This window comes from Echinops telfairi, unplaced genomic scaffold (genome assembly GCF_000313985.2).
Source record: "Echinops telfairi isolate 266 unplaced genomic scaffold, ASM31398v2 ScPeMD7_5868;HRSCAF=6743_1, whole genome shotgun sequence".
Classification (NCBI taxonomy): Eukaryota; Metazoa; Chordata; class Mammalia; order Afrosoricida; family Tenrecidae; genus Echinops; species Echinops telfairi.
The window spans coordinates 6764843-6788319 of NW_022109768.1; the positions used below are offsets into that span (position 1 = coordinate 6764843).

Below are 23477 nucleotides of genomic sequence, written 5' to 3' on the forward strand. Positions count from 1 at the left end.
CCACGCATAGGTGATTGTCTTACTAAGATGGTAGGATTGTATCCCCACACCAGGAGCCCTGGAGGTGTAGTTTGTGCCACAAGGTCAGCAGTTTATACCCACCAGGGGCTCTGTTGGAGATAGATGAGGCTTTCTGCTCTCGTGAAGATTACAACCTGAAAACTCACACGGTCCTTCAACTTGGTCCCATCGGGTCATGAGGTCAGAATAGCCTCCGCGGCATGAGCTTGTTTGTTTCCTGGGCATCCCTGTCCAGTTTTCAGAGTGCCACGCCCAAGATGTCTTTTGATGACTGGAGAGCCCTAACCTTTCAGGGAGCATCTGAATGGATTCTGTCGTCACCACTCATGTTGGAAGAATCATGAGTTTCATCATCAGTCATGTTAGAAGTTTATGTTTGAATAAATCCTAGTGGGAAATACGGAAAGATCTGATTTTACAAACTGGCTTTGTTTTACAAACTGCATTGCTAACGATGATAACTTTTGCCGAAGCAAGTGTTTGCTTAACTGTTGCTTAAGAATCAAGCTGGCCTTTGGTGTTTTTGTGTCAATAAAGTTTTGTTAGAGTCCTTTATATATTTACTATAGCTGCTTTTTATCTAAAAGAACAGCATCAAAAAAAGAACAGCATTGAGTGGTGGTTAGAGAGGCTAGAAAGCCTACAATAGTTACTATTTGCTTTTTGTAGAAAATGTTTGCTACCTGGGTTTAATCTCTTTGATTTTGTGCTGATGCTCAAGTCTTCTGGCATTTATTGTAGCTTCTACAATCTGGACTGATTTCCTGCCAATATTTTCTTCCTTTATAAAATACCCTTAGGAAAATTTGGTTGACTGTGAGCTTCATAGATATTTAAATTGGATTTCAGAGAGAAGGGAAGGGGGAGGGAGAAAAAGAGAGGAAGACAGATTGATAACTTGATAGACTGATTCTTGGTCAGGAAAGTGCCAATATGAGCTAGATTTTTCTGTCAATTAAGTGCTCCTGTGGCACTGTTGGCTAAGTATTGGGCTGCTAACCTCGAAGTCAGCAGTTAAAACCCACCAGCCATCCCGTGGGAGAAAGATGAAGCTGTCTGCTCCCATACAGATTAATAGTCTCGGAAACACTGGAGCAGTTTACTGCGTCCTGTAAGGTCGCTGTGAGTCAGAGTTGCCTGCAGCGCAGAGTTGGGCTTCCAGGGTGTGTACATTCGTGTGTTCAAATCCTTAGGACTGATGACTACATGAATCTAACCTTAGAGAGTACTTTTTAAGGTGTCCTCTGAATAGCTCAGGTATTCTACCTGTGTCTTCCTTTCTAGGCTACATATTGGTGTGAGGGTGAGGTACCTTTAGATGCTTCAACTAAAGCGTAATACCATCAATTAAATATAGAGCAGATGGGAGAATACAACTGTCTTCTCACGCTTTTCAAAAAAATTTGGAAAAAATGTGAAATAATAGTACTTTTTTTACTATTTTCTTTTTTAATAGTTCTTTAAAAATGTTTTTATATTAATATGTAATTGGATTATTAATATTAAATGAATTAATAAATGCTATTAGGAATTTTCCATTTTAGTTTCTAGCATTATAATATCGATACATGTAGTCCATATAACCAAAAGGCTTAGGGGTTGGGAAACCAGTATTTTTTTATATTGCTAAGTGTCTTGAGACCAGAGAGCTTAGAGGTTGCCTTAGAAAGTCAAAAGGTACATATAGCGTAGTCTCTGAGTTATTTACCTAAAAAATAGAGAGCTTGGGATAAGTAATCTCTTGAATACTTTTGAGTTTTTAAACATTTATGACTATAAAGATGTATATTTAGTTACTAGTCTGTTTGTATTATGTGTGTGTGTGTGATTTTTCTCCAGGCAACTTTTTGTTGGTTTTTGCGGTTCTTTTTTATTGTGACATGTAACTTTGTTTCTTTCATACTCACTGTAGTGATTTGTTCAGTCTTCGTAGGAAATTGTGATTCATAATAAGAATGCATTGTGACTAGATACACACACACACAACTAAAACAGATTTCATGAAGCAATACTACTGTCACTGAACTCTGTGTATGTAGTGTAACACTGATGGTTTCCTTGTTGGGTGGTCATGCTGGTGATGACCTGATACATTGATTCAGTGGCACACTAATTAGAATAGCCTCCATTTGAAAAGGCACTTCTTTATAACTAAAAGTCGCAGTGCAAGGTCATAACTGTTGCTTAATCCTCTTAACCCATGATACTGACAGATTTATTATTGCAAATATTTTTTGCATTATGATTTATGGTTCTTTATACGTTCTCAGAATACTTTTCATGTGAATATTTGCAATAGTCTCTTTCCTGTGGTTTTACTTTCTGTTAGACTTATTTGGGAAGCTGGGTGGTACGAATGCCTAGCACGCTTTCCTGCTAAAGGGAAATTTGAAGGTTCGAGTCTGCCAAGAGGTTCTTCGGAAGAAAGGCCTGATGATCTACTTATGAAAATCCACTATTGAAGATCCTACGGAGCCAGTACCTACTCTGACACACATGGGTTCGCTGTGAGTCAGAATTGACTCCGTGGCAACTGAGGAATTTATTAAGTTAACAGTAATTTATATGCTGTATGCTATAGTTCCTCCATACGAGGAGCCCTAGTGGCACGGTGGTTAAGTGCTCGGCTGTGAACTGTTGGTGGTTCCTGTGATTTCACAGAGGAAAGACGTGGTGCTCCACTTCAGTAAAGATTGCAGCTTTGGGAACCCTGGGCAGTTCTACACTGCCCTGTGGCAGTCTGTACCCCCCGCCACTGCCTAGATAACTTTCCCTCTTTACCTGCCCGTCTCTCTTCCTCTTTGGCCAGTTATCTCCTTTCCTATCTCTCTCTCTCTCTGCTCTTCCCTTCACTCTTTCTCTCTCTCTGGGCTTCTCCCTGTCCATTAACCATTTCTCTCTTCACTGTCTGTACTTCCCTTGGCGCGTCTCTGTTTGGCCCTGTCTTTGCATCTTTCTGGTTTTTTGTTGCTTCCACTGTCTCTGTAATTTCTGTCACTGCGTGGCTACGTCTCACTCGAGCTGCCCACCCATTTTCTCCTCTTCTCCATCTTGTCCTTGTTATCCTTTGACTCTTCTTCTTGTGCTTGTCTTCTATTTTGTGCCTTCTAGTTGCAGTGAAAGATAAATCAGGAACAGGTTTTATCCTGAAGGGAATTATTTTCTAACATAGGACCTAATATATGTATAAAAATAACTAAAATACAAGGTCCAAAGCGAAACCAAGCTTGCTCCCATTGAGTTGATGCTGACTCACAGGGCTCTGTAGGACAAGTAGAACTGCCTCTTCATGGAAGTAAAAAGCCTCTGGTCCCCGGAGCAGCTTGTGGTTTTGAATTGCTGACAGCAGCCCAATGAGTAAGCAAGGTAGAGTGCTATTAATTCCATAGAAGAGAAGCACACGGTGAAAAGAAGGCCAGCTGGGACCTGAGGGGATCAGGAACATTTGTGGAACAAATATCACTAGACTGCAAACCGGAAGGGTAAATAATATCTGCACATGCTGAGACTGGGTGATGGGGATACACATTAGCAAGGGCACCGAGGTGGTGTCAGGGAGGGACAAAACATGCTGCCTTTTTTTTGTTTGATGGGGTGGGGGTCACCTTTGTGAAATGAACAGTCATGTGTGCTATAGCAAAGATAGGTAGACCTTTGTCACATGTAGTTCTGTAATATCATTCTCATTATATTCCTCATTAGAAGTTGACTCTCCTCATGTGTGATCTTGACCATTAAAATCTGAGTTCTCATCAGCAAGGGTGGAAGGTTTCCTTTTCTTTTTTTAAAATAATTTTATTGGGGGCTCATGCAACTCTATTACAGTCCATCCACCCATCCATCCATCCATCCATCCATCCATCCATCCATCCATCCATCCATCCTTCCATCCATTGTGTCAAGCACATTTGTACATTTGTTGTCATCATCACTCTCAGAACATTTTCTTTGTACTTGAGCCCTTGGCATCCGCTCCCCATGGGTGGAAGGTTTTATACTTGCTCATATCACCTGTGGAACTGTGCCTTGTTCTAATGCGAAGTATTTACTGTGGGAGAGAGCAGAAAAAATGATCCTATAATTGTTTTGGGCTTCCTGGTTGACCAGTCCTGGAGCACCATGGCACCCTGTGTGCGCCTTAGCTCTGCAGTCTCCTTTGATCCAGGATCGGGGGTGGAGCTGGTGATCTCCTTGATGCACCTGTGCCAGCATCATGCACAGCATAACCCTGCGGTTCAAGATGTACACCAGACTGCAGATTGCTGGCTTCTCTCTCAGACATAGTCTTATGGGGAGTTTTCCAGAAGTCCGTATTCTCAAAGATTAAAAACAAGTAATGATTATGCACATTAAATTTTGAGAGCTCCTCTGACACAGTTTACAGGGAATTATTTTGTTAACTTTCAGAACATTCTCCCATTTTCCCTTCAAAATAAGCTGTCATGATATGTGTAATACAGGCAGTGACTAATGCGATTTGTTCCTGTGTGCTTACGTGGGATTTGTAGAGAGACCCCTGGCACAGTGGTTAATGTGCTAGCTGCAAAGTCAGCAGTTAGAGCACACCTCCTACTCCGGGAAAAAAGAAGGCCGTCCCCTCCTGTAAAGAATTACAGCTTTTGAGTTGATTCGGATTCATAGTGACCTTATATAGTTTTTTTCCAGGACAACAAATCTTAACAGGAGCAGAAAACCTCAATTTTCTCTTGCAGTATAGCTGGGGGATTTGAACCTCTGACCTTGAAACTAACAGCGCAGTGCCACTAGGTTCATTTGTAAACCGTACTGTGCAGCTCTGATTTGTTCGATAGGGTCTTTCTGAGTCTGAATGGACTCGACAGCAGCAGAGTTGGTTTGGAATTTGCAGAGGAGTTGAAATCGGTGCACAGTGTTCTTATTTAATGTTCCAGGCAGGAAGGCGCCATGGTGGTGCCACTGTGGAAGCCAGGGTTCAAGCCCATCAGCTGCTTCATGGGAGCTGCCCTTCTGCCCCTGGAAAGGTTACAGTCTCAGAAACCCGAAGGAACAATTCTGCTCTGCCCTCTCTGGTTGCTTTGAGTCAGAGTCCACTTGAAAGAGTGGGTGAGTTAGGGCAAGAAAATACTTTTTAAAAGGCTTTTCAGTGATTTAAAAGCTGTGTATGCAGCAAGTGAAAGGGTGATGAAGAAATTGTAGAGAATAGATGCTGGTTTAATTGTTTAAAAGTAAGAGCAAATTCACAATATTAAAGGGCAAGGAAAAGTTATCTATCAGTCAGAAGTTTGTAACCTGGGCAGTACTTGTAAAATATAATGTGTTCAATACAAAGTATTATGGAAATAGGGAATTCTAAATAAATTAAATATGAACACTTAGTTGAAGATGCCTTAATATTTTTTTCCCACTGTAAAATAAAAATACTTTCCCCTCCTTCTAAGAGCATATGTTTGGTTTGGAGAATGGTAAAGGAAAAATTATAAGCCACCATCTCATAAGATCTGAAATCAGTAATTCTTATACTCAGTTTATTCACAAGAAAGTTAAAGTAAGCTTTAGGTTTTATGTATGCATATAGTTTAGTTAATATGTATTTTCCTTTAGTGACTTAGGGCTTTAAACAGATCTTAAAATCTTTACAAAGAAAATATTGCTTTAACGAGAGGTCTCTTGTGCCTCATTTTGGCCAAGAACCAGTGTTTGACCTATTGTTTGTATGAGATTTAGGATTTCATTTCAAAGATGGAATAAAGTCTGACTAAATTAGCTGACTAGAACTAAACCTATCACTTTTGTGTGTTAAAGTATTTAACAAACAAAACTAACACTTTACCTAACTTTGTGAAAGGGAGAAGGCAAATTTGAAACGACAAGTTCTTGTGGTTTGTACTTTCCATTTCAGTGTTTGAGATCTCTTAGTTTTATTGCGTGTGTATTTTCTTTGTTGATTAAGAAACTTTTCTTTTTCATAAGCTTTATATGAATACTATTATATTCATATTTTGCAGTTTGAAAATCCTTTTAAAAAAATCACTTTAGTGGGCTCACACAGCTCTTATAACAATCCACACATCAGTTGTATCAAGCACATTTTTACATATGTTGCCAATGTTTTAAAATCTTGATCTGTATTTTAAACATAAAACTGGACAACGTAGGCTCTGAGGGTTACCCTGCCCCAAATAAACCAGTGCTAATGAGTCCATTCTGAATTAGATGGCCCTATTTAGGGTTTCTGAGCCCTTAAATTGTTACAGGAGCAGACAGCCTCATCTTTCTCCTGCAGTGAGGCTGGTGGGCTTGAACTCCTAATCTTCAAGTTAGCAATCCAATGCCTAGCCTACAGCACCAACAAAGCAGGCTCTTTAGATCATTATGTAATAGAATTTTCAATGGAGCTGAGGTGTTTCTGTAAGTAGGTGAACAGTTTGTACCATGTTGTTAAAAATTCTGCTGTGGTGAATTTTGATGGTGCCCGGCTATCAAAAGATAGAGCATCTGGGGTCTTAAAGGCTTGAAGATTTAAAAGTGGCCATCTAGCTGAGAAGCAACAAAGCCCATGTGGAAGCCGCACACCACCCTGTGTGATCATGTGGTGTTGATGGAATCAGATTTCAGGCATCAAAGACCCAACACAAAACAAAAATCATATCAATGGGAATGAGGGGGAGGGCAGAGTGGAGACTCAAAGCTCATCAGTAGTCATTTAGACACCTCCTGTCAGAAGGGCCACAAGGAAGAGACGAGCCGGTCTGGGTGCAGCATAGCACTGATGAAACATATAACCTTCCTCTAATTCTTTAATGTCTCCCAATCCCCACCCTACTACCCTGACTATCCTGACTCCAATTCTATTTTAAAAATCTGGCTAGACCAGAACGTGTATACTGGTACAGATAAGAGCTCGCAACACAGGGAATTCAGGACGGATAAGCCCCTCAGGACCCATAAGGGGAGCAGCGATACTAGGAGGGTAAGGGAAGGGGGAGGGTAAGGGGGAACCAATCACAATGATCGAATAATTGATGTATGGCCCCCCTTCCAGGGGGATGGACAGCAGAAAAGTGTGTGAAAGGAGACAACGGTTGGTGTAAGACAGGAAAAAAAAGAATAATTTATAAATTATCAAGGGGACATGAGGGAGGGAGGGGGGGAGGGAAAAATTAGCAGATACCAAGGGTTTAAGTAGAAAGAAAATGTTTTCAAAAAGCTGATGACAACATATGTACAGATGTGTTTGACACAATGGATATATGTATGGATTGTGATAAGAGCTGTAAGAGCCCCCAATACACAAATAAAATTCTGCTGAATTGTTGAATTTGGGGTGGGGGGGCTCAAAATATTCATTGTAAAGCTTTTAAAATAATTTCATGCATGTGCTACTAGAATGATGCTTATCTTTTTTATAATTTTATCCATTTAAAATCTCAATATCACAAGGTATTGGATAAAGAACTAGTGTGTAAAGAACTAATGTTGCAGAATCGGATAGCTTTTGCAGAGTTACATCAGGATATATGCAGCTGCTATAAAAAGCCAGAGAAACTCAATTGCAATTTTATTGTCCAGTTTGATAGATTTCCTGCCACCTTCGTAGCAAGGAAGCTGTTTGTCATTGTATCCTCTCTTCCAACAACTGAACTAAGTTTTAGAAGCTGTAATGGGCTCTTCTAGGATAACTGCACTGTCTTGGTTACTTGGGTCTCAGGGTTGGAGATGTATACCTGTTAAGAGTAATCTCTGTAAAACAAAATTTTATTGTTGTGTTTGTAGTCTAGAATTTTACCTATTTATCTTTTCTTCCTCCCTCCCTCTTTTTTGAGTGTACATTATCTTGATTAAAATAATTAGTTTTCACTTGACGTGCTCGTATGCTTCATTTTAATTGAAATTTCAATAAAGACATTTAAAATGTTCTGAGTACAAGAATTGTCCAAAAGAAACCTCTACCTAAACAAATACATTTAAAACTTTTAGATGCTGTGTTTCATCAGGATCCATATTGCCATGCGGTACAATGGATCATTGACCCACAATACAAAATAAGCCAAGGCTGTTCAACTTGAATTCCAAATACAATATGATTTTGTTGTTTTAAGCCTTTAATAATTTGTTAAGCCACTAGTAATGTGTTACAGCAGAAATGGTACATTAAGACACCTATGTCATTAAAATCACCAAAAAATCCCCCCCCCCCCACCAATTATATGTACACTTGGAACAGGAAATTTGGGACTTAATAATAAGTGTATACCGACCTACTCTAAAACCAAGAATTACTCATTGGGTAAAGTATTTAATTACTTTGAGTAACCTAAAATACTTTGTTTTTACTTAATCTTAGCAATCTGATAATTTAAATATAAATATCAATCATCTTATATTAGAACAAGTGCCGTTATGTTGAATGGAACTCAGCATAAAGAATGTGGAAATCTTTTTTTTTTCCTCCAAAATTTTCCATTTGATTTTTGAAAGTATTATAAAAACTTAACATATAAAATGAGTCTCCTTCTGAAAGCCATCCATATATGTGCCTATGTATGAAATGTGTGTGTATTTGTGTAGGGGAGGTAGCTATATGGTAACATTAAAATAAAATCTATTAGATTTTACAAACAAACTTCAAGACTAACAAAAATTTTATGATACGTAGATTTTTAGAGTGTATCATTTTAATTTTTACTTAATTGTTAAAATATTCTGGATTTAAAAGTATTTTGATCAGATTATGAGTTTGTTTTTGAAGTATGTACTTGAACAGGAAATTTAGAACTTTAAAAAAGTACATATAGGGATACACATAAAACCAAAAATCAGTCATTATCCACATACCTACATAAAACTATTAACTAGACGTTTCAGTTTCCCCTTCTGCATATTAATATATTCACATACGTGTATGTAACTCTTACAAAAATATCATTTTTGTTATTTGCACTCTTATTACACTTAGTGATCTGGTTCTGTGTAAGTTTTTTTTTTTTTAAACATTTTATTAGGGGCTCATACAACTCTTATCACAATCCATACACACATCAATTGTGTAAAGCGCATTTGTACTTCATTCTCAAAGCATTTTCTCACCACTTAAACCCCCGACATTAGGTCCTCATTTTTCCCCTCCCTCCCCGCTCCCCCCTCTCTCATGAGCCCTTGATAGTTTATAAATGGGTATTTTGTCATATCTTGCCCTGTCCAACGTCCCCCAGGGAGGAGATTACATACAGTCCCTTGTAATCGGTTTCCTCCTTCCTCTTCCCTCTCTCCCTCCACTCTCCCTGTTTCGCCACTAACACCACTGGTCCTGTAGGGCTCATCCGCCCTGGATTCCCTGTATTTTCAGTTCCTATCTGTACCAGTGTACATTCTCTGGTCTAGCCAGCCTTGCAAGGTCGAATTCTAGTCATGGTAGTGGGAGCGGGGAGGAAACATTTAGGAATTAGAGGAAAGTTGTATTTCTCGTCGTTGTTACATCACACCCTGACTGGTTCATCTCCTCCCCGAGACCCCTCTGCAAGGGGATCTCCAGTGGCCTACTAATGGGCTTTGGTTCTCCACTCTGCACTCCCCCCATCATTCACTATGGTAAGATTTTTTGTTCTGATGATGCCTTATACCTGATCTCTTTGACACCTCGTGGTTGCATAGGCTGGTGTGCTTCTTCCATGTGGGCTTTGTTGCTTCTCAGCTTGATGGCCACTTGATTACCTTCAAGCCTTTAAGACCCCAGACACTATACTTTTTGATAGCCGGGCACCATCAGCTTTCTTCGCCACATTTGCTTATGCACCCATTTGTCTTCAGTGATCCGTTGGGCCTCCACTCAAGTACTCCCTCAATGCAAGAATACTTTCTTCTATTAAATTGGCATTCTAGGATGCTCACCTTCCCGACACAACCGCTGAATACAAAGCGGGTGAATAAGCAAATGTGGTGAAGAAAGCTGATGGTGCCCGGCTATCAAAAGATATAGCGTCTGGGGTCTTACAAGCTTGAAGGTAAACAAGCGGCCATCTAGCTCAGAAGCAACAAAGCCCACATGGAACAACATATCAGCCTGTGTGATCACGAAGTGTCTGTGTAAGTTTTAATGGCTGCATAGTGTGAGAGGGTAAACCAGGGCTTAACACAGGTTTACTCTCGTTCTACCCTCTGGTGAGAATTTGTCTTTCTATCCCAGATAAACTGAAGCAGCTTCTACATACATATATCTGGGGTAGAAAGGCAAGTTTTCAGCAGAGGACTCAACTGGAATAAACCTCTTCAAAGGCTAGAAACACATTTAAACAGATACATTGTATGACTTTCATGTGTCAATATTTATTTAGAATGGCGTGTGGCATACAGTAAGCATTTAGTATAGCATTTAACACTACAGATGTTTCAAGGGGAAAAAATTGCCTATCCAAATGAACTTTATTTAGTATCTTATTACATGTGGATTTTTAAGCACATTGGAAAATTGCCCAGCAACTATCAACTAAATGGAAATTCTAGTGCCTTAAGGAATTTGAAAGGAGCCTTGGTGGCTTCCTGTTGGGCTGTTAACTGCAAGGTTAGCAGTTTGAAACCACCAGCTCCTCCTCAGGAGAAAGATGAGGCTTTCTAATTCCACAAAAAGTAACAGTCTTGGAAACCCACAAGGGCAGCTCTACCCTGCCCTGTAGGGTCGCAGTGAGTAGAACTGGACTCCATGGCGGTACATTTGGTTTGGGTTTCTGGAAGGAATTTGAGGGAGCCCTGGCTGCAGAATGGTGACAGTTGGACTGCTAACCATGAGTTCAGCACTTCAAAACCACCAGGAGCTCTGCAGGCAAAGACAAGGCTTTCTCCGTCACGATCTTTTTAACGTCTTGGAAACAAACCCCACATGGTCACTATGAGTTGGAATTGACGCCATGACAGTGAGTTTGGTTTGTGTTTGTGAAGGAATTTGAGGGCAGAATGTGTTTTATTCCCTTTTGAATAACTTTGCTGAAATTCTAGAATATTTGCCTGTGCTAGTGTGGTATGTTAGAGATTAAAGAAACAAAAACAAGATTAGCATTTGGCAGGCCTGTTCATAAATTATGTCCTCACTGGATATTAATATGGAAGTGTTGCTCAAAATCACGACATGAAAGAAGGAAGTCTGTTTTTTATTATTTACTCATCTTGCTTCCCAAAGAAGATGAACATTAGAACAAAGGCTCCAACTTTTTGTAACATTTGCATATTAGACACTTTAAATTCTTGGGAGGATTAATTTATGTGTTTACTTTTTGTGTTCTGGATTTCTCCAAAATTCTGTTCATAAAAACGGATGGGAAAAAATTTTTAAAACATATTTAAAATTGAACTTTAAGACCTTTGAGTATAAATTGCTTTGTACATTATACCATATGTGTATCTTGACCTGTAATTGAAAAACCTTTATATATGTGCAGCCACATATATATATATATATACACATTTTTACCAGTTTATTAGTTTTTCATGTAAACATCAGTGAAGATTGTGTTCTGCAACTGACTCATTGTGAAGCGACACCATTATCCTTTCTCATAGTATTTCCCCCGCAGTGTTCCCAAGCAGTGGCTTTTTCTCCCCTCCTCCCTTTTGCCCCGTTAAACTTCACTCTCTGTACATGTGCAGATTTATGTAAGCGGGACCATACATTGTTTGTCTGACTGACCGACTTAGCATGATGTTTTTAAAGTTCATCTATATTGTTGTATGTATCAGGATTTCATTTCTCTTTATAACTGAGCACTATTCCATTGCATATATATATATACACACATACACCATATAGTGTTTATTGCTTATCTCTTGAGAGAAAGTTAGGTTTGCATCTTTGGGCTATTGCAAATCATGCTGCAATGAAAGTTGCTTTGTAGGTTTCTGTTTTCGTTCTTTTCATTCTTTTGGATATACTTAGGTAGTTAGGATTGGAATGATGGTATATGTGATACAGTTAAATAGGATTGGAATTATGGGTTATATGGTAGATTTGTCTTTAATGCTTCATTTTTCGATTGGGTTACTAATCTTGATGTTGAAAAGTTGTAGGGTTCATTATAAGTTTCGCATATGAAACCGTATCAAACATGGTTTAAATTTTTTTCCTTCTAGTTCACAGGTTATCTCTTTGTCCTTTGATTCACAAGTTTTTCATTTTGATGATGTTTATGTAATTTGCTTTCTCCCTCTTTTTATGTAGGTCTTCCCTAGGTAGATTTCTCTTCCTCTCTCTCCGCTCTCTGTTTCTGTCTTTGCTCATTTGCGACGCAGAGCCTGGTGGTGGAGTGGGCATGCGTGGGGCTGCTAACTGCAGGCTAACAAGCAGTTTGGACCGTCAGCTCCTCTGTGAGAGGACGGTGAGACGTTCTACTCCTGTAAAGGTTTACTACCGCGGAAACCGACATCATAGAGTATTACCTATTTTTCCAATAGGAAATAAAATTCAGAAGGGCAGTGGTTTCTATGCATAACTGCTGTATTAATTCCCTAAACATTGTTGATAGAACACTGGTGTTCTTTGTTGGTTAAATGAATGAGTTTGGAAAAATCTCCATGATCTATTAAGTGATAAGAATGTGCAGAACAGCTTGTGTAGTGAGTGTTTGTTGGTAAACTAAAATTTTATATTTGTGTGTATATGTACAAAAATAGCCCCGGAGGAGAACACATAAGAAGTCAATAACTTGTTGCCAGTGTTTGCTGGGGTGAACGACGCAAATGGAACACAGTGGTGGGAAGGAGACTTTTCACTATGTAATGCTTTGCATTTTAACTGTGTGACTATTTAATTCTTACATTTTAAAAAAGTGCAACGCATGTATGATTGTGTATGCAACTTTTTTTCCCCTATATGATTGCTCCCTTTGTTGTTGGGTTTACATTATTTTTATAACTTTCTTAAGTTTCCGTAAAGTAGCATACGCCTTTCTTTGGGGTAGTTCCTCAGTGAGGCTGTCTCAAAAAACTCATTTAGGAGCTTGGACTTGTACTAGACTACTTAGCTTTGTGACTGTCAGGTAAATATCTTTACTGAACTGTCTTATACACGTCACTAACAGTCACAGATTTATTAAGTATAAAGTAATAGATAAAAATAGTGATTTGTATAAGACAACTCAATAAGGATATTTACCTGTTTTTATCTATTACTTTATACTTTATACTAATGTTGAAAACCGTTGGATCAGAGCCTTTAATTCTTTCTGTTTTGCGGTGTAATAATTTTAACTATGCTCCTTGATATCTCATATAGGAAGATTCAGCTATTTTAAAATATGCCTTATTTATAAACTGGGAAATTTTGGTATTCTAGGAGCTGTAAGTTAACATATCATATTCAGTCAGTATTTCATTAGGAAAAAAAATACAATGAAAGAGATGTATTTGCTTAAAAACAAAGTCAGTTACTGAACATTGCCTAACATTATTTTTGAAGTTTAAATTTTTATAGGTGAAAAATTTTACATATAGATTGAGAAGATAATGTTAATTTCTTGAAGTATTGCACTCACTTTTAATCTCCTAAATGTCAAATTTGAATGGCAATTAAGGGGAAATAAATGTCGAGAGAAATGTTATTAGCTCATGAGCATCTTTAACTAGTACTTTATAGAAGTGCTTTCCAAACCTTACAAACAGTTATAGATTAGCTATCAAATGATTGTGGAGATTAATGACTACTCTTTTAACTGGGTAATTTAGAACAATATCTGGTAATTAATTGGGAATTATCAGTTTTAAAGTAACAAATACCTGAAGGAAAACAGCCTCAAAAAAGATAACAGTGATAATAGTGTATTGCCAGTCAGCTTTTAGACTAATTATGTAAAATTTAGGGAAATTTAAAAGTGAACCAAGTCAGAACATTGAAGAATTTTTTTTTCCTCTTTTTTAACATTTTATTAGGGGCTCATACAACTGTTACTGCAATCCATACACACATCAATTGTGTAAAGCGCATTTGTACATCGTTTCTCAAAACATTTTCTCTCCATTTAAACCCCCGACATTAGGTCCTCATTTTTCCCCTCCCTCCCCGCTCCCCCCTCCCTCATGAGCCCTTGATAGTTTATAAATGGGTATTTTGTCATATCTTGCCCTGTCCGACGTCTCCCTTCACCCACTTTTCAGTTGTCTGTCCCCCCATTGAAGAATTTTTAATGCAGTTTTTAGACCAAGCTTAATAATTTGATGTGCTTAGGGAAGGTAGAGCAATATTTAGAACATGATTTGACTACCCGTGCAGAGCACAGAAGGAAAATTTATAAAGTAGTCCGTATGCCATTTTCAGAATCGATTCTATGAAAGTGCACTTTGCTTTGACTTGAAATGCATATGTATGTACAGCCATCAAATTTTAGATCACCAGTTGAAAGTTAGTCTGCTGGTCATAAATACATCTAGAAGATGACAAGGAAATGTATTGTATGGAATGATATTTCATCTTTAAAGCAATTTTCTAAAATCAAGAGATTTCAAGACTATGAAGAGGGTAATGAAAACAAATCTGTAAGAGATACATTGTGATAGCAAAAACGTACCTTCTGAAGATAAGCAACAACAACCACATTGGCACTGAGTGGATATGGGCATCTAAGAGAGTTCCTCACATTGTTTAAACTCCGGTAGGCAATGTCACTTCTGTTCAATTGACTGGACACTATGGGAACAAGAAGTATTCTAGACATTTTGCTTAGCTGATCTAGTACTCTATGTTGCTGTTAGTTACCATCGAGTTGGCTCCAAGGACAACGGAATGAAAGGTGGCCGAGTCCTGTGCCTCCTTCAGGATTGGTGGTCTGCTCTAGCCCCTGTGGTCCTGCTGAGTGTTCTTGAGTGTCTTTCAAGCTAGACGTGCTCATTTCCCAGCACACTAGGACAGCATTCTCTTGTGTTGTCCACAGGATTTTCAGCGGTTCGTTTTTGGAAGTATGTCTTTTTTCCCTTGCTTTCCGTTAGTTTGGAAGCTACACTCAAATCTGTCCACTGTGGGTGCCTCTGCTGGAATTTGAATACCGGTGGCAGAGCTTCCAGAATCTTTGCAGCATATAAACCGCCACGTACAACAAGCTGACACATGGTAGCGGACCGCCGTATGGTTAGGTGCTGCCAGATAGGTTCCAACTCGCAGCCGCTCTGCGCACCGTGGAACGAAACGCTGCCCGGTCCTGTACCCTCTCGCAGGTCCATCGTTGCAGTCGCTGTGTGAGTACATCTCATCGGGTGTGCTTCTCCTTTTTGCCAGCTTTGCAGTGAATTCCCTTCTCTAGGGACTGGTCTTTCCTAATAACATACCCAAAGTATGTGAGACCAAGTCCTGCTGTCATCACTTCCAAGGATTCTTCCAGGATTGATTTATTTGTACTTCTGGCAAACCTCGGAACTTTCAATATTCTTTGCCAGCACAGTAACTCAAATGCATTGATTTTTGCATGTTTTTTGAAGCCCCTCTTAGATAAGGTGGAATCAAGAGAGCAGAAGTATTTCGCTCCCTCATCTTAGAATTTGCTAAGCATACTCACTTGTATTCCAATACTTACCAGTTTCTGCTTACTGTAGTTTCAATTTTAGTCATGGGCAGTCTTATTTTTTTCTTGCGTTTTTTTTTTTTTAACTATTCAGTGCTTCCTCCTCCTCCTCTTCCTCCTCTTGAGAAGCTCATTTGTTTACTTACCTCTTCTGTAGTCAGTTTAAAAAAAATCCTTTTATTAGGGGCTCATACAACTCTTATCACAATCCATACATACACCAATTGTGTAAAGCACATTTGTACATCCATTGCCCTCATCATTCTCAAAACATTTGCTCTCCACTTAAGCCCCTTGCATCAGGTCCTCTTTTTTTCCCCTCCCTCCCCACTCCCCCCTCCTTCATGAGCCCTTGATAATTTATAAATTGTTATTTTGTCATATCTTGCCCTGTCCGACGTCTCCCTTCACCCACTTTTCTGTTGTCCGTCCCCCAGGGAGGAGGTCACATGTAGATCCTTGTAATCGGTTCCCTCTTTCCAACCCACTCTCCCTCTACCCTCCCTGTTTCGCCACTCACACCACTGGTCCTGAAGGGATCATCCACCCTGGATTCCCTGTGTTTCCAGTTCCTATCTGTACCAGTGTACATCCTCTGGTCTAGCCAGACTTGCAAGGTAGAATTTGGATCCTGATGGTGGGGGTAGGGGAGGGGGAGGCATTTAGGAACTGGAGGAAAGTTGTGTTTTTCATCTTGCATGCTAACACCTCACATTGTTCGTTTTTACCCACACGGTTCCTCAGGTGGTTTTCAATGGCTGTGTCACTCTCTACTTTGGAAAGCTAGCTCAAAAAGCTAGCGTACTTTCCATATGCATTTGTGATTGTTTTCACCAAATGTCTCCGCTCTCCCTATTATTTATATGCAGTCAGTTCTTATTCATTTGCACATGACTATGATCATACTCTCAGTAAACCTGTATCTAAGTTACCCATATCTTAGTTACACAAGGGCGCTTTAAGAAATATCCATTTTCTTACATTTCTGGGGACTAGAAATCTGAATCAGACTTTGTTCCAGGGAGAGGTCCTTTTTGGTCTTAAGTTGTCAGTCATCTTTGCAACTCCTGAGACAGTGGGTGCATCTGCTCTGTGTATCTGCCTTTCTTCCCCTAGGTGTGGGTGTCTGTGTACATGTCAGATCTTTTGATAAGAACTAAGTAGGTTTAGGATCCACCTTATACTGATATGACCTCATTAACATTATAAAGAGAACTCCTTCCAAATAGGATTACTTTCATGAATACAAGGACCAGGAATTCAGCACTTATTTGGAGCAGGGGGAGGGGCGTGTGTACTTTATCGTATTCTGACATAGTGTATTGTGAGTTGTATTTGGGTGTTCATTCATGTTAAATTATTGTCCTATTTCTTGAAAATGGAGAACTTAGGTTTCTAGGTAGCCCATCTTGTGATTATTATTATTATCCTGCGTTGTTTACTCAATGTATTTTATGTGAAAGGCCATTACTTCCCTATAGAACAGTTTGCAAGATTCTCATGTGACCAAACAATGTGATTGATGGTAGGTTTGTGTAAACTTTGGTGCACCAGCAAAGAGGTAGAAGAATAGCACTAAAGCACTGAAGCACTAAGTGTATTGCTTGCCTGCAGTAAGACCTATGTTGGGGTTGTTTCTATGTTTGTGGACAAAGACGTAGCCTTTTAGCTACTGACCCCAAGAATCCTCACTTCTGTCAAGTCAGTTCCAACTCATAGTGACCCTGTAGGACTGTACAAATTATATAGACTAGTGTAAAGTATAAAGAAAAGCATCTTCTTTTTATTTTTAAGTATTTAGTAAATATAAAGAGGCTTCTATAAGTTTGTGGGAAATAGAACTGAAAGATAATGGGAGTTTTCCACAAACTTTTGATGCCTTCTCATAACTGTGTTTTTGGTGTGGTTGAGTTTTTGTCACTTTACTGAAATGAGCATTGGTAGGTGAATTAAGTTTGATTGCATTATATAGATCATGTGTATGTAAAAGTGTTGAAAATATTTTGTATTTCCTTTTGTATATTTTTAATGGATATTCTAACCGATTTTAACATTTTCCCCCCAATATAGGTCACTTTTGAAATACACAAAGAAAACCTTGCCAATATATTTAGGGAGCACCAGGGAAACGCTGGCAAAGAAGTAAAACCATGTTCTTCAAGTCCAGTCCGAGCACTTCCTGATATTAGCATGGATCATGCTTCAGAAGGGTCCTGGCCATCAGATACCAAGGACTCTCCTGTCTCATCTAGTATCATCAGAAATGATGATGACAACTCACACGGTGAGGAGGCATGCTTGGTAAACTCAGCATCCAACATTGAACTCGGACCACATAATACATCTAATGAAGAAAGCAAGACTGGGCAAGAAAACCAAGAATTACTGGAGGAAGTCACACCGGCAAATAAGACCGTGAATGCAGATGTTTTAGGAGTATCTTCTGAATTCATGGAAGCTGTCGCTGTTCCCTCTGATTCTTTGCAAACAACTGGTAAAGACACCATGACCATCAGTGAAGTAACAGCCTCCTTCAGCTCACCTTCAGAAGAGGACGCGTCAGAGGTGCCAGAATTATTGGATAAGTCTACAGTAGACGAAGAGGAGGATGATGATTATGTGGAACTAAAGATAGAAGGCAGTCCTCCTGAGGAAACCAGTTTACCTACTGAGCTCCAAGACGGGGGTTTGCCTGCATCTGCGTCAGAAACCAGCGAAGCCCGGGATCTGCCCAGTAAGGACTGCAAACTAATTCCAGAAGAAGAACCCGTTCCTGAAAAGCAAACTGAAGCTGGAACTCAAAATTGTGAAGATTCAGGACTCTCAACTGTGACGGCATCGGAATTGTCAGCTCCCTTACCAGAAACTCCTGCTTCCCAAACAGCTGTGCAATCAGATGTTGTTCAGCTGCAGGAGGAAGAGAAGAAAGCGACTGATCTTGCTGAAGAAACCGAATCCATTATTGATAGTCATGCTACTAGTTTAGAATCTCCACCTACTTCTGAGCAGAAGATTGCCAAGTTGGATGTCTCCAGCATCGCTACAGATACCGAGAAGCTGGAATTGAAGGCCAACACAAGCATGGAGGCATCGCAACCTCATCGGCCCGTACTTGAGGTGATTATTTGTTCTTGAAATGTGTGTGCAAAAAAGAGTTAAATAAAGTGCAGCAAGTGTATATGTGCTTGATTTTATTTTGGAATTGGTTTATAGGCTGTCCTCAATTACTTAAATGCAATGTAATGATTAAATTTCAAGCATCAAGCACAGGGTTTGACATTGTCTAAGATTTCATGAGGTGCAACCTTCTTTTTATTTGCCCATCACAGCCTGGGTCATGTTTCACGATGGGCACGGGTTTCCCTTAGAAAGGAAGTATTGGAAATACTTTTCGTTTGTTCCCTCATTTGACTAGCCTTGTAATACTTAGTTGGCGCATTAGTTTTCCAGCAAAATCCAGGACTGCTTTTCTCTAAGACCTCCTGCCATTTTATGATGCTGTTTACAAAAGATGGGGTTTTAAATCCCTCCTTGTGGCTGGTTTACTGTGTAAGAGGCAGGTGCCTGTGCTAAAGTTTCAGGTGGCATCTTCTCTCTCAGTATGTCGAAGTCCTCTTTAGGCTCAATGACTGGTTGCATGTTGTCATTCGCCATTTTTTCTATTCTGACCCACTCTCCCCTCTTTTATTTATTTCTTTGTTCTTCATTGTATTTTCCTTATTTTTTGTTGGTTCTTCATTTTAATGACTTTATAATCTAGGTACTCCCTTTTTAAAAATGCTAATACGCAAGATGAATAACTTCTTGAACCTTGATTCTTCATGCCACATTGTCTGGTGGTGATACTGATATGGTTCCAAGATAATTATTGAATTGAGGTAGTTTAGCATTTTTTGGTAACTTTGCTTTATTTTTTTTTTTTAACATTTTATTAGGGGCTCATACAACTGTTATCGCAATCCATACACACATCAATTGTGTAAAGCGCATTTGTACATCATTCTCAAAACATTTTCTCTCCACTTAAACCCCCAACATTAGGTCCTCATTTTTCCCCTCCCTCCCCGCTCCCCCCTCCCTCATGAGCCCTTGATAGTTTATAAATTGGTATTTTGTCATATCTTGCCCTGTCCGACATCTCCCTTCACCCACTTTTCAGTTGTCTGTCCCCCAGGGAGGAGGTCGCATATAGTTCCTTGTAATCGGTTCCCTCTTTCCTACCCATTCTCCCTTTACCCTCCCTGTTTGGTAACTTTGCTTTAAATGTATTAAAACATGAATATTACTCCTCATTGATGAATTTTCAATAATTCTGTACTGTGGGAGTCTGCACGTCCCTCAGCCCATGGCCTGCGCCGTCCGGTGTCTTTAAGCTCCCCTTCCCAGATGTTCCCTGGCCTATTGTCCTGCCTGAGTTTGACCTTTGTGATGATTGGTGCTCGGTGGCAGGCAGCCGCCATGCTCATTGGACACCTCTGCCAGGCATCCAAGTGCACCTCATTTGCATGTGGACCTGTTTGAAGACTGATGCCTGCCATTTCTTCCATATTTGGTAGCTGCGTGATTATTGGATACTACCTGTTACACTTTATTAGCATATGATGTAATGTTACCCGCCCACCATTAGGTGTTTAGGCCTTTGCCTTCTGCTCAATAAACGAGGCTTGATCAGACTCCTGTCTTGCCTCCATTTCTCGAGTCTCTTGCCCCTCATCATTCTCGGTCCCTTCTTCAGGTATCCATGTTGTTTGATGACCTGCGGGACGGGTCACTGTACTGCCTTAAAATGTGCTTGTTAGCTGATATGTATAGAAACTACTGAATTATTTTACTAACAGCTTTGTTTGAAGTGGAATTTATTACTACTTAAATTTCTCCATATTAGATGTCAAGACAACAGGAACAGCCAGGCCAAAGTGTAGCCTCTGATGTAGCTTCTGGACACAGGAGGGATTCCAGATCGACTGTGTTTCGTATTCCTGATTTCAAGTGGTCTCAAATGCATCAGCGTTTGCTCACTGATCTTTTGTTTTCAATAGAAACAGATATACAGATGTGGAGAAGGTTTGTTCATATATTTCTTGTGGATGATGTGTATAAACTTTAGTATTAATTTCAAAAGAAATTCATATAGTTCACATTCTATTCTTAATTTGGAATTTGGTTAAGAGTAGACTATAAATTGTTTCTGGGGTTGAGTTTTATTAAATTAATGTTTGTTTTCTATTATAAGAAATTCTGTCTAGATTATAAAAAACTTGATACCTAGAGATGTACATTTTTTTTTATTGCTGAAGATTTTCTAAAGATTATTGTTAAGTGTGGGATTTTCCAGAGAGGTAAGCTTACTGAGTGGCTTTATTATTGGAAATACTGAAAAACAACTGGAATTTATGTATACAAGACTCTAGTGCATAAAAGTGTATTTCAGAATTACACTTCATTATTTAATTTGTGATTTTATAAGTACCCAATTTATTTATATGTATTTGTATACTCTTATTTTATGGCATTTCCAAAAGAAATGATAGGAATTTAGAATAGCATATTTGGCTCTATGCACCCTTTAATTGTGGATGCATGGCTTCTCAGAGTATGTCTGATTTACTTCACATTTTTATATCAGGTGTAATGTTAATAGAATTTATGTGTTAGCAATGCAGGAGGGCATGAATAGTAACCACTGTTATGGTGTACTTTCTGTGAAGAAGTACATCCCCCAAAATGTCTGCATCGTTGTCTTTCTTCAGCTTTTAAGGTAAAGCACAGGCATCTTCTTGTCTTCCCTTCCCTCAAGTACGTAAGCTGTGATTTCCTTTCTTTCGCTTCATCAGTAACCATCGTTTGTCTTTGGACAGCCATTCAACAAAGACAGTTATGGACTTCGTGAACAGCAGTGATAATGTCATCTTTGTGCACAACACAATTCATCTCATCTCTCAAGTGATGGACAATATGGTCATGGCTTGTGGGGGCATACTGCCATTGCTTTCAGTGGCTACATCTGCGACAGTAAGGACTTGGTATTTACGATAGGAAACTGCTGTGAAAACACGAGGCTTATGCATGCTAGTGATGACAGCTTGAATGAGTAGTTATTATGCATCATGGGGTCTCTAAATCCAAAGCCACAGACTTTTTTTTTACAGTTACCTGAATGGACTTTAGAATCTATTCAATTAGTAAACAGAGTAAGAAGAATGTTAATTGCCCTAAGAATATATCAGCTATTGAAGGATATGACTGATGGTGTTTTAACTTTATGTTTCTAAAATTTTGTATTTCATAAGATGAAATGACAAGTAAATGTGTTGAGCTAGAGTTTTGCAAGTCTGGCTTTTTGTAAAATTTAGAAAGTTGGGATATGTATTGGGTAAAATTAAATTTTTTAATTAAATTTTTATCAGGCCACAGATATACATGTGAAATTTTATTTCTTACAGCATGAACTGGAGAATATTGAGCCTACTCAAGGCCTTTCGATAGAAGCCTCTGTGACCTTTTTGCAGAGGCTAATCAGTCTTGTGGATGTGCTCATATTTGCAAGTTCTCTTGGCTTCACTGAAATTGAAGCTGAAAAAAACATGTCATCTGGAGGGATTTTGCGGCAGTGTCTCCGCCTAGGTGAGCTGTTCCACTTATTAGACCTATATGTGTCATCCAGACATACTGAGTTTTAAATTATCATTGTTCCGATTGGCGGGAAAACCAGCGTGCTAGGAAATCTGCATGTGACAACTTTTTAACCTGCAAAGAGTGAAGGACTGTTCTGCACCATGCTGCAGCAGTTGTCAAGTTTGGTAGAGGAAAAAGACCTGGGATTTGAAAAACCTACTAAGGTGGTCTGGTCCTCCTTCTTCCCTTCCCTTCCCTGCTCTAAGGTGCATATGAATCACTTAAGATTTGGTTAAAATCTAGATTCGATACTGTTGGTCTTTAGTAGAGCTGAAAATTATGGTTTTTGAAGACATTCCAGAAGATAGATGTTTCCAAACACACTTGAGTAGCAAGATTGTAAACTGGCAGCATTTAAGCACAAACTTCATTTAGATGACTGCGTTAATTTGTTAAACCAGAAGCCAGTTTTTCCTTTTTTTTTTTTCTTTATTTTTTAATTTAATTAGATTATTATTTTTAATCGTTTTATTAGGGGCTCAAATGACTCTTACAATTTATAACAGTTTATTGACATAATTTGCATACAGTTCAGTGGTTAATCATATTAAAGAGAGTTGTGTAATCATCACCACAGTCATTTTGAGAACATATTTTCTTTCTTGTAACTATTAGCTCCTCATTTGGAAGCAGTTTTTTCCCCCTTTTTAGCTGAAAGTAAAAATATGTGAAGGAAGGGAAAATTCATTCTCTTTATAGAAGATTTTTGAGACAGTTGTAAAACTGAGACTTTATTCATTAATTTTCTTAATAAATTCAGAAAAGGAAGGCAACAATGAATTGGAAGCTAAATGAGTAGGTACCATGGCTATGTGAAAATAGATGAGAAATTAGGCGCTAATGTAAACATCACAATTATAAAATCAAGTTAGTTAAATCGTATTCCATATCATAGTTTAGATTATCAGCTACATAAACTGAGGTATACCTTTTGGATGCAATTTCTATTTTTGTTCAAAACGTATTCAGAGTACTTTTAGACTTAGGATGATGCATAACATTTCTTGCAGTAGTTTATAAAGAGTCTGTCAGATTTTAAGATAAAAATCAAATTGGTGAGTGCAACATAGCAAAGGTTATCCTTTATTGACCACTGCCATTTATTGCTGATCTTCATACAGTGAATCGGGTATTACTTTGTAGCAAACTAACCCAATACTTCAAAGCTGTCATTTATGACGTTGGAATCTGAATATTTTTTTTCAGTCATTTTATTGGCGGTTCATACAACTCTTATCACAATCCATACATACATCAATTGTTTAAAGC

General features: G+C 38.9%; 1 protein-coding gene across 1 annotated transcript in view; it reads left to right on the forward strand.

Moving 5' to 3' along the window:
• LRBA (LPS responsive beige-like anchor protein) overlaps window positions 1-23477 on the forward strand; it is a 752417-nt gene that overhangs the window by 160708 nt on the left and 568232 nt on the right. Inside the window, exons 21-24 of the mRNA XM_045295806.1 lie at window positions 17604-18650; window positions 20419-20597; window positions 21392-21545; window positions 21977-22157. Coding sequence (XP_045151741.1) covers window positions 17604-18650; window positions 20419-20597; window positions 21392-21545; window positions 21977-22157 — 1561 coding nt within the window. The remainder of the gene's footprint in view (window positions 1-17603; window positions 18651-20418; window positions 20598-21391; window positions 21546-21976; window positions 22158-23477) is intronic.